This window comes from Alligator mississippiensis, chromosome 1 (assembly GCF_030867095.1).
Source record: "Alligator mississippiensis isolate rAllMis1 chromosome 1, rAllMis1, whole genome shotgun sequence".
Classification (NCBI taxonomy): domain Eukaryota; kingdom Metazoa; phylum Chordata; order Crocodylia; family Alligatoridae; genus Alligator; species Alligator mississippiensis.
The window spans coordinates 279,357,110-279,369,116 of NC_081824.1; the positions used below are offsets into that span (position 1 = coordinate 279,357,110).

Below are 12,007 nucleotides of genomic sequence, written 5' to 3' on the forward strand. Positions count from 1 at the left end.
TAAAGAGAGATTATAGAGCCATAACAAATGCAGCTGGGGGCCCAAGGCAGCTGCGATAGCCAGGACCAGCAGCAACTTCTGGCTGTTGCATGCCATTGGCATGATCATCCGGCTGAAGCATCAGTGTTTATTTTTGCCCCTCCTGCCATGTCCCTCCCCCAACAGTTGGCACCTGGAGCAGCTACCCCTGTCACCCTGCCCCAGTTATGTTACTGTGAGATTGCATTTAATTATAATTTGAACCAGTACTATTGGAATTTTGGGCAGGAGCCAATAAGACCTATGTTAAGGTGTGCTTTTTATTTGCTTCTGTCTTTATAAATGGTGGAAAGGCAATGAGAGCTACAAGTGGGAAATAGTTGCACACCTAGTGCAACAAATAGGCCAGAAGTGGAAACAGTTGCCAGCCTCAGCAAAGACATGGTCACCTAGTGACCTAAGGAGCATGCTGAGATTGCTAAAAATGAGGAATGTCAAAGTGAAAATATCCAGGAAAAACTCATCTATACAGCCACAGCCAGTATTTCAAATGCTGATTTTCAGTACATCTCTTTCTTTATAGCAGTTAATATAAATAGAAATGTCAGGGGAAATGTGGTTGCAGGTGCGCAGCCCAGTAGACAAATGTGTTACTGCCATGGTCATTTTTTTGTGAACTGAAAGCAGTTCTCAATACATTTACTTCTCTTTCTGTGTACAATTACATCAATAAGGTCAGCAAGAAAATGCACATGATTACAGCCCTGAGAATATGATAGCTGAAAAAATCACTGCAGGCCAGCAGGAGACGTTTACATCCTGGGGCAGGGTTTGGCAGTAGTGTAATTAGGAGGGGAGTGCGCAAGATACTAGTCCTGGGCACTCATTTAGAAGGGGTACAAGAACAGCAGCCCCTGCTACACTGCATGCCTGGTGCCCCTACCCCTACTGAGCGAGAGGTCTCCCTGCTGCACCAGGGCCCCTACCTCCACCTGGTGCCCCCCTCCTTCTGTTTCAACCAATTCTTCTGCTATCAATAACACATCTGGGTGCATCTATACATGCACTTTAATGCATATTAAAGCATCACTTTAAAAAAGTGCTATTTAGTTAAGGCTAATGTGCATTAAGCATCACTTAAACTCTTTAGTTAATGCACATTAAGGCAGGCTAATGCACGTTTTCCTAGTACCTCACAAAGGAGGACATTTGTACAAGTGATCTGGGAGTGCAGGGAGGGGATGTGCTTTAATTAGAGTCTCTGAGAGCTGCTCTAATTAAAGTGCCCGGAATGTCTTATCAGTGTTCCTGTGTGTCAAAATGGCAGCAGGGGCACTTTATTTAAAGCTCACCGAATGAGCTTTATATAAAGTGCCTTGCCACTATTTTGAAGCATGGGGACACTGATGCTTGAGATATGGGACGCTGCTGGAGTGTGGTAATCCAGGGCCCAGTCTGCTCCGACACACTGGTATTACTGTTCATTGGAGCAGCCTCCCTGCTCATGTATAGGAACCCAGAGGTACTAGATTTAAGGCACAATAACTAAAGCACGTTAGTGCATGTATAGATGGGCCCAGGTCAGAATGTGTGTTGACACTATGGATTCCTATTGAAATCTCGGTATTTATTTTGTGAATTGTGTGTAAGTGCTCAAAGAACAATGCTAACATTTTGAAGTACTTCATGGTACCCTTAAAAGCATCTCAGAGCACCTCAGGGTGCTGTGGTACTATGGTTGAAAATCAGTGTTCTAAGCAAGGTTGTTTTAGTTCGGGTACAGCACTATGTTAAATGCATTTATGCTGTTTCTGGTACCTGAACTGGCTTGTATCAATATACAGTACAGCATTCTGCTCTGTGGGCATACACTTAAAGATACCTGTCAATAAGAGATTAGTAGATATAGCAAAGCAAATAATGGCCTTAACCAATCCAAATACTGACAACCTGAAATGTTACAAAATAAAGGAAACTAAATAGATATTTTTCTTTGTTTGTTTTGCTCAAAGGAGCGCAGGATTGTAATCCTAGATGGCATTGCCCTTTTGTTTTCTGTTCTTTCATTTTTTTCCTGCAGTTTTATTTATCTAATATTTTTTAGTTATGAAAGAATCTCACTATCAAGTCAACAGCTCTTACTGTGATACTGACAAAATCCCTATTGTTTTATGATGTGTAAATTCCAATCTTACTTAATATAGAACGCTTGTTGCAAATGGAACATGAAATGTAGTCCATCTGTTTTCCAGCTGCACCATATGTACTAGAGAATCATAATTTGCATTGCTATGGTTCAGATTATGTCAGCATTTCAATTATAAATCCCTATTTCAGGAGTGTATTACTCAGCTATTTGAAAAAAAAGCAACAGCAGTAGCATGTTCACTTCCGGAAGTGATGCTTTTAAAATTATTTTACGAAGTATGAAATTAGGTTAGCCTGTCCTGTTCTGAGGCTAAAATTGGACAAAAAATAAAATGTATTTAAAATATTTTATTTTTTGGGTCCATTTCTACTTTCTTAGGAATGCTTGAGTAGGAGAAGAACTGCACTTGAAGGAAGTATTTCAGGTCAGAAATGTAGATGTTTGAAAACAACATTAAATTATATAGCTATATATATAATATATGGCGTTCAGTATTCATTATACTATTTTTTCATCAAAGCAGTATACAGGTATTTTTGGATCATTTTGATACAAAAATTTATTAACTTGAATATTGCAAAAATATAGAATGGGTTAAAGCTGCAACAAAAAATGTTACCTGAGCATGCCACTATAATTAAATGCATTGAATGATGTAAAGTTATATACTGAACTGAGGGATAAAGAGGTCAGTCTAGTCAGTGGGGCACAACAATATAAAATAAACTTTTCTAAAACAAAATACTACTGTTGTCAGCATCTTGTGTAGCCACCAGTTGATTGAACAAGTAGATTGAATTACTGTTCTAAAACCTAGAAAAAGAATCTCCAAGTCCTTGATAACCTTATTTATTTTATGATTTGTATAGTGTCTGTTGTCGATTGTACAGTGGATTCTTTGTTAACAGTAATTTAAAAAATCACTTCGGTATGAGGGGGAAAAAAATTGAGGGCCATTAACTTATCTCTGATCAGCAAACCTTAGAAGACCAAATTTTGGACAGATTTCAAAACCACCCCCACAAAAGCTGGTACAAAACAAGGCAACAAAATAAACAAGCAAAAATATTACAGTGAAACAACCAGATGATGAAGAAAATAAATGGGTTTATGGTGGCTCAGTGATGTGAGGAGAACTTGTATTTTCACTATTGCTGTGATTCATTATTTTGTTGGCATTGGGCAGACATAAAAAGAGAGCCCCTGCCCTCAGAAACATTCTGTACCATATGACAGTGGTGAAGAATCATGAACAACCACTTCCTTCAAACATAGAATAGCAAGCTCTGTTAAATTAAAGAAAACAGTATTTTTTGCAGAGCTACCTCCCCTTGCTTCATTGCGAGACTCTCGCCTAGAACCTCCTCCAACTCTATACACTCAAAGAAACTGTAAACAGATCACCTCAGAAGTAATGTATGTAGGCATGGAGTTGGGGGTAAGTGATGAGCAGGAAGAGGAGTGATAACTTGAGTCAAAAATAAGCAGCAGCGTAGGGTTTGAAGTGAAGCTGAAAAGTTGTGAGGCCATTCTAGCCAACCAATGAGTTCCGCAATATTCAATGTTTTTCTTAAAAGCCTGGGACTTGGAGTCATGTCATTAAATGAAAATCTCAGCTCTTATTTTCAATAAATTAGTTTCTTGCCTTCCTGGTTACAGTCTCAGATGTAAGTGTGAACCCCAAAGCTTCAGAAACCACAAGGCAAACCAAAAGAACCCCCCAGTTCATTGTTTTAAAATTGAATACATTTGACCCCCCAAATCATAATTTTTTTAAAAATATGTGGGGTTAGCAACACCGTATTACTCTTACAAACTCTGCTTGCAAGCCAAGCTGTTCATGATACTAAAATGGGGAACTGTTGTAGTCTACTCTGTATGTATTCAAAATATAATTACAGGGGTTTTGCTGAGCTCCTTGGGTTTGTTTCCTTTTTGGTGCATGACACACCACAAAATATGTATGTGTTAGGACCTCAAAACCCAGGGTCCTATTATGATGTGAGAATCTCAGGTTTCATTTAAAAAAAAAATATGTTTCTAGCCCTACTCCTCATTGCAAGGAAAATTTGAAACATGACCCAAGTGTAACTGATGCAGCGAGATCTGCCTGAGTCTACAAACAGACCCTGGCAGAGGGAGGAGCAACTGAAATTACAGCCAGCCTAGTCCAATATCCAACATCACAGCAAATTCTGCCCACTCCTGCCCTGCGTTTCAGGAGGGGCAGATTAGGTAGGCGGGGAACTGAATGCCTCACTGGCTTCTGTAGGACTGATTTTCACTTAGTGAAACTTATTCCCTCAGAATCCATTTTTTCCTTTTGGTTTCTTGGCTTCATAGGGCAGTTTGGGCAAAAAAGTACCTAAATGCCATCAGATAGAGTATCAAAACAAAATGACATTCATTTGAATATGTGATCCTTCCTTTCCTTGTTTACATGGTTTATTGGCAGGGAACAATTTATAACAGTGATGTTTAACTCAGATACCCCCTGAGTATCATCAGTGGGTAAACTGAGTATATAGTTTAACACTTCACAGGAATGAAGAGGAATGGCAGTGACAGCACTGATTTTTTTTTTAAGGCTTGCTGTCAACAAAGGCTGATAGCACTAGAGCTTGTTAGAAAGTTTTCAGCTATGCAAAGTTTCATGGGAAACTCTCTGTTTTTTTAATCCAAAATATTTTGCTCAGAATGCCCCCGGTTTGATGACCCTGTACTTTTTGAGGGAACCCAGCTTCAATTCTTTCCTGGGCTCCTTGGGGCTGGGGTCTGTGGGAAACGCAAGTGCCACAACCAGGGGTGGATCAGGAGGTGGGGGGGGGGGGGCACTGGTGCACTTGAACCCCGCTTTGATTCCTGTTCCACCCAAATTTTAAAACAAAGTGCCTGGCAGTGACAGTAGCAATTCTAGTAAGTCAATGCTGAGGAAGTCAATTGACGTCAAGAGTCATTATCATCTACCTGATCCCTTCGAAACTCTTTATTTCACAGGTGTTAAGGATCAACTCTTCTTTTTAATGGTCTTGATGTTCCATCAGTCAAGCCACCCTTTATCTGGCTATTCTGCCACCTGTTAGCTGCTCCTGGTCAGGGCTTTTGATATGTCATTCTGTGATCTAGGGCAAAGCCCACCAGGTAGAGCTATAAGCTACCATTGGTGATGGGGGCCACTAAGAGCATCTGCTCCTCATCAGGAAGCTCCTATTTCACCGTTTTAACTCCTTTCAATTAAGTTTTATTTGTTTTTCTTTCAGTTTTTAACTAAGTCACATAGCCCTGGGCCCCTGGCATAGTTGTAAAGCTTCTAGTCTCTATTTTACTGGAGAAAACCATATATGTTATATACAATGGTGTAGCTCACCATCTACTCCCACCCCCTTTCTCAAAATCCTGGATCCTCTCATAGCCACACCCCAGGGCAGACAGGCCTGGGTGCAGGGGCTGGCTGGGAGCCCTTAGCAGGTGAAATGGCTACAGCTGCTTAGCTTCATGGTGGCCAGTAGTAGTGGTCCACATCACAACTTTCTCTGTTTCAGTGAGTGTTTCATAGAAGCGTAGAGAAGTCAGGCTGGAAGGGATGTCTAGAGGTCATCTAGTCCAATGGCCTTCCTGAGGCAGGATCATCCCTATCCAAACCATCTGGTACAAATCCATCATCTAAATGCTCCATAAGACTATAGTCAACCCTGACCCAACACAGACCTAACCCCCTAACCTGCCAGAGGTAAAGCAGGAAACAATGAGCAGAGTGCACTTGCCAGAGCCTGCTACCTGCTGGATGAGTCGAGGGAGTCAGTGGACACTGACAAGTGAAACCCTGCCCAGAGACATGAGTGGAGGAGCAACAGGCCTATTTGAAGTGCCACAAGGTCATGGGCTTTGCCCATTATGGAAAGCTATAAGCCTTCTTTAATAAGGGAGGTCACCAGGGGCCCATCAACTGAATACTTGGGACAAATAATAAGAAAACAGGAATGGGAGTGAGACCACAGGTTAATGACAAGGGATCCAGAAGTGGACACTGAGCAGAGTACACCAGCCAGCACCCACTGCCCCCTAAATGAGTCGGGGGAGCCTGTGGATGCTGGCTAGTGAAACTCTGCCCAGAGACCTGAGTGGAGGAGTGACAGGACTTTTAATATGTCAGGGGAAATATGGGCCCAGGTGCCCTTCAAGGAAACTGTAAGCCCCCTTTTGTACTAAGGGCCACTAATGATGTGTTACAGGTTACTTGGGACAAGTAATAATGAAAACAGGGAGAGGAGTGGAGGTCAAAGGTTCATAATAAGAGTGCCAAGGGAAGACACCAAGCAGAGTACACCAGGCAGTGCCCACTGCCCCTTGAATGTGTCAAGGGAGCCTGTGGATGCCCAGAGATGTGAGCAGAGGAGTGACAGGAAGACAGCTGTACACCTTCCTGGGGTCCCCCAGGCTACAGCCTTCATCCTTGTCTTGTAGATGGCCAGCCTGGCCAGAACCAGGCCTACTTGATGTGTGCTGATGTCATGGGCCTCAGCCCAACATGAAATATATAATCTCCCTGTGACAGAGCAGTAAACCCACCCTGTGCCAAAATCCCAGATGAGAAAAGAGAAACTTACCAGGACGAGCCCTGGTGGGGAGAAGAGGTGCAGCAAACCTGGGCGGGAGAAACGCCACAAAGGAGAACAGGAGGGTAATTAGCCAGATCCGCTGAGAGAGATGGGGAAGCAGTGAATCGGGTGCTGCCACAGCAGACCCAGCTGATCAGCGCAGGAAATTTAAGGGACACGGACAAGGCAGTCAGCATCGATCCAGAAGAGGAGGGCACAAAGAGGACCCTGAAGGAACGTGGGGAGATGCCGCCAGTGAGCGATCGACCCTGGGGTCAGGAAGGAGTCTTGGCAATTTACTTACCTGCAGAGACAAGATGACAAGGCAGCTGCAGTGTCCCAGCCAGTGAGTCAGATACCGGTGGGTGTGGGCAGCCATTCTAGGGACCTGGAAAAGAGATGAGACAGAGACGTGTGTTGGTGTGAGTCAGGGACGGTGTCCCCAGGTGGCACGGCCCTGAAGGATAAGGGCTGGAGTGAACTGCAGCGAAACTGGCTTGGGACTCGTGTGGGGAAGAGTGGGGCAAGTGACCAGGAGTGAGGCATGAGACTCCAGGAGTCTGATCAAGATAACCTGTGAGTTGAAGCCCCCATAGACGAGAACTGATGAGTAAATGCATAACATCTGGTGTGGAGAGGGCAAGGTATGGGGATGGTGGAGCCCTGGGAAGAGGAGCCAACCTCCTGAGTCACAGAGTTAACATTCATATTGTCTCATAGGACTGTGTCTATTTTTAGATCCTTCCTTTTTCCATCAAAGTTGTGGCAGACGAGTTCAAGGAGGATATCCGGTCTGACATGAGAGACTACAGCTCAACTTCAGGATGGCACAGCTGATCCTTCCACACCCCTCTTAAGAAGAGAGGCCCCTGGGGACCTAGCAACTAATTGCTTGGGACAACAATAAAGAAAACAGGAACAGGAGTGAGGTTATAGGTTAAGAACTAGGGCATTGTAAGTGAGCACTGAACAGAGCACATTAGTCAGCACCCACTGCCCTCTGAAAGAGTTGAGGGAGACTGTGGACGCCGACCAGTGAAACTCTGTCCAGAGACGGGAGCACAGGAATGCCAGGAAAGCAACCCCACACTGTCCTGGCTTCCTCCTGGTCAGAGCTTCCCTTCTGGTCTTGTAGATGGCCAGCTTGGCCAGAGCCAGGAAGAGAGGAGGTCCCTGGGGCTGCCTGAGGCAGGAATCATCCCTGTGCAAACCCTCTTATACAAATCCATCACTTAAATGTTACATGAGACTACCTTGACAAAGCTCAGACCTAACCACTTCATAACCTGCCACAAGAAAAGCAGGGCAGCCAACATGTCATGCTTCTATCAGTCATGGACTTGCAGAGAAGTGGGACTGGAAGGGACCTGCACAGGTCATCTAGTCCATCCCCCTGCCTGAGACAGGTTCACCCCCACCCAAACCATCCCCTTGCAGCCCACAGGGCCCAGAGCTTGCTGTGTACCAGCCAGTGGCGATGCGTAGGGGGTGCATATGCACCCGCTGAGAGTGCTGGTGCACCCCCTGACTGGCCACACTCACCCCTTAGGCAACGGGCAAGGGAGGGGGCACCCCTGTGAGTGTCAGCCTTGTGATTGGTGGGGGGATCCCCCGCATTGGTGAGATTGGCTGCAGGGGGATGCCCCCCAGTCACTGGCTGGTCGCTGGGGGGCATGTGGCCCACCACCCGACTAAGGTGGTAGCAGTTGCCCATGGTACCAGCCATTCCCAGCAGGAGCCTTGCTGTTCCAGGACTCGTGGGAGCTCATCCCACAGTTCCCAGCAGGGTCATCAAGTCTTAATATGATTGGAAGCTCAAAATTATTGTATTTGCTGAAAAGCATGTTGTACACAGAAAAAATAAGCAAATAAACATACAAACAAGTCTTATTCTTATTTATTTTATATTGCTCTCTATAACTCTTCAGTGAGTGAGTAAGAACTGGGTCATCAAAGTTGAAGTATTTCTTTATTTTCGAGGCAAGCAGTCATAAGAAAGTGCTGGCAATTTGGCTCTGATCAATCATGGCGGCATGTGAACCCGGGCTTGGGTTGGCACGTAGGATACCTGCCAATAGATTTGGGAGTATCTGAAGTCCCAGGGTGAGATTCTGGGACGAAGGATGCTCACCAGTTGTAGCACCATGTATAGTGTTTAGAATGACTGAGGTCTGCCAGCTCAATCCATAGGGCTTTTGGAATGACTTGAGTTCTGCTCAGTCAATATGATTTGGAACTGATTTGGCTGATTTGACCTAGAACACAAAATATATTATTATTACTATTATTCATAATAGTAACAAGAATTAATAATAACAACAACAATAATAATAATAATTTCAGTTAAGACTCCATCAGGGTGACTTGGGTGTTGTATATGCTGGATTAATTAGCTACCTCAAAAACCATTGTACATTTTGGGGATATAGGTTGTAGCCGTATTGGTCTAAAGGCAAAAGCACTCAGAACTCTTGCAGTAGAGGTGATATTTCTTATTAGACCAACTAGATAATTGGAAAAAATGTCTTTATTTGCAAGCTTTAGGGCTTATGTGCCTTTCATGGTTTTATACTTTCGTAGTTGTTAGGAGCTGGAAGGAACCTTAGAGATCCTGGTTTTCTCTGATTAAAAAAAATCCCCAATTTCTGAATTAAATAGAGTAACCCAAATTCCCCATTTTCCTGGGATTGTGGTTTTCTCCGATTAAAAAAATCCCCAATTTTTGGATTAAAAAAAGGAATGCAAAAATCCACATTTTTCTGTGACCAAAATAAAACACCATTTTATCTCTCTCTCTCTATGTATCTCCATGTTTGCATGGTCAAAATGAAACGTCACTAATACCTTTGTAATACATAATAGTGTTGTGAAAGAGTGAGTTCTGCCTGCTCCATCCATAGGTTTTTTGGGGCGGCAGTGTTCTGCTCTATCAATGTGATATAATTTTTATATCACATTGATTGAGCGGAACACTGTCGTCGTAGCAGAACACTAGTATGTATTATGTATGTCATAGCAGAACACTATTATGTATTACAAAGATATTAGTGACGTTTCATTTTGACCATGCAAACGTGGATTCTGGGTTACGTTTTTTGCTCCAAAGGCAATCGGGACTCACGGTAGAGGCGATACCTTTTATTAGACTAACTAGATTTTAAATTGGGGATTTTTTTATTTTATTTTTTTTAATCAGAGAGAACCAGGATCCCTGTTCCCCAGGCAAAGGCGAATGCAAAGATTGTTTCAGGGATGCATTTGGTCGCGGTGTTGCTCTGAGACCCGAGGAAATGCAAACATATAGAACTCTTGGTTGGGAGAGGATCCCTGTTAAGGGACCGGCTCCTCAGCTGGTCTGATACAAGGTATCCTTTCCGAACCAGGAGTCCTAGATTGTCGCCACGCAAAAATGCTAACATTTCTCCCAGGTCGGAAGGAAACTTCCCGCGGCAGGAGAAAAGTGGAGGGTGGGGCGCACATTAGAAACACTGTTACTATTCCTCATCGCACCAGGGTGGAAATGACCACGCAACTGGAGCATGATCGTGCACCTGAGCAAGCTGGCGCCTAGCCAGGCCCGGCTTTTGATGTTGTGGGAAGCGCAGGGGGCGTGCAGGCCCGGGCGGCGAGGCGCGGCTGCGCACGGAGGAAGGGGAGGCCCGAGCTTGGCACGGGGCGGAGGAGCGGCCAGGCCCGGCCCAGCCCTGCCCAGCCCAGGCGGGCCCGGCGGCGGCGGCGCTGCTGGGGCGCGGGGCGGAGCCGACGGCGCATTCCTGGGCCCGGGCCGCGCCGAGGCAAGCGGCGGCGGCGGCGGTAGCAGCCGGGCCTGCCAGCGCCCCGGGCCCGCCCCAGCAGCGCCTGCCCCTCCCCGCCCAGCCCAGCCCAGCTCTGCTGCGAGCCGCCGCCGCGGCCGCGGGCCCCAGCACGCCGGGGCCATGACGGTGGAGCAGAACGTGCTGCAGCAGAGCGGCGGCGCCAAGGTACCGCGCGCGGCCTGGCGGCGGGCGGGCGGGCGGGCACGGGCTGGGCCGGGGCGGGGCGGGGGCATCGCGGCTCCTTCCCGCCGCTCTGCGGCTCTGCGTGTGCGGGACTGCACGTGCGTGCATGCCTGTGCCTGTGTGCGTCTCTGCACGTCTGTGTGCGTGTGTACCTCTGTGCGTGTCCACTTCTGCGCATGGGGGGGCTGTGCGTGTGTGCACCTCTGCGTGTGCGTGTGTGTGTGTGTGTGTGGGGGGGGGGGGGGTGTCTGCATGTTTCTGTCTCCATGTGTGTCTGTCAGCGTGCACATGTCTCCGTGTGTCTGTGTGCGCACACGTGTCTGCCTGTCTCTGTGTGCGTGTGTGCATGTGTGTAGGGAGGGGCAGGTTGTAGCCATTCACCTACTGTAAACACTCCTCCACCCCCCAGTCCAGGTCCCTACAAGCAGCTTCTTGTTTCCTTTTCCTGAAGAAGAAACCTGTTTCCTTTTTCCTAAAGGAGAAGCCTCCGGATGTTGTGATGGTGGCAGGGTGGGGGGAGGGCACTGGCATTCCTGGAGAGGGTGTGTGTATGCATACGTGTGCATGTGTGCAAGCTCATGCCCCTTGCTGCAGAGCTGTTGGACATGGGTATCAAGGCCCTCAAGCTGGGCTGAGGCAGGACAACTGGTGAATGTAAACAGGTCTTGCTTCAGCAGTGACTGAGGCCCCAGGTGTCAGGCCCGCTGAGCCTCGCTGTCACAGCAGTGACTTCTGTGTCCCCCACACCCTCCGTGGAAATGGAGCTAGAATGAAGCCCTGCTGGCTGGCCAGCTGTGTTGGTTGTGAGGGGAAGCCCTCCATGGCCTGGTGAGACAGCAGTTGCCTGTGCGGTGGCTGGCATCACTGACGGGTCAGTCTCTCTCGCACCTTAAATGGGACACACGGCTGGAAAGCAAAGTCTGGCTGCTGCCTTTTGATTTGGAGGTAGTTGCATTTTGGTGGTGGTGTATATAGGCAGGGCGTGGTCCTGACACTCGTCAGAAAGCCCAACTAACTCAAGGGGGCAAGTAGCCAGTGTGAAAACAAACCGCTACAATAACACTTACGTACATAGGGGTGGAAGCTCATACCAGTACCTTATGAAGCACCTGGTTTTCTTGTGAGTGGAAAGGGACTACATAAACAATTCATAGGAGGAAAGAGGCCACCGAAATATAAAACAAAAGAAAGGCCTGTGCCTGCCTGTGTCCTCGGACCAACACGCCTACAACTGTGAAATAAAAGAAACAAACTCAACTCTTTGCAGTTCCTGTCAGGCCTAA

At 46.5% G+C, this 12,007-nt stretch overlaps 2 protein-coding genes across 6 annotated transcripts in view; both read left to right on the forward strand.

The window, feature by feature from the left end:
• Nucleotides 1–8,534, forward strand: part of LOC102574909 (uncharacterized) — a 151,483-nt gene extending 142,949 nt beyond the window's left edge. Inside the window, exon 3 of the transcript XR_009459044.1 lies at nt 7,465–8,534. The gene's annotated coding sequence lies outside the window, so the exon portion shown is untranslated. The remainder of the gene's footprint in view (nt 1–7,464) is intronic.
• A 1,934-nt stretch (nt 8,535–10,468) lies between these two features.
• Nucleotides 10,469–12,007, forward strand: part of USP25 (ubiquitin specific peptidase 25) — a 155,312-nt gene continuing 153,773 nt past the window's right edge. For 3 of the 5 annotated variants that reach the window (XM_059720645.1, XM_059720646.1, XM_059720647.1), the window contains exon 1: nt 10,487–10,706. In XM_059720645.1, coding sequence (XP_059576628.1) covers nt 10,662–10,706 — 45 coding nt within the window. In that variant the 5' untranslated portion in view covers nt 10,487–10,661. Of the gene's footprint in view, nt 10,707–12,007 lie in introns of all 5 variants that reach the window. The other 2 variants (XM_059720649.1, XM_059720648.1) reach the window with 2 other exon arrangements.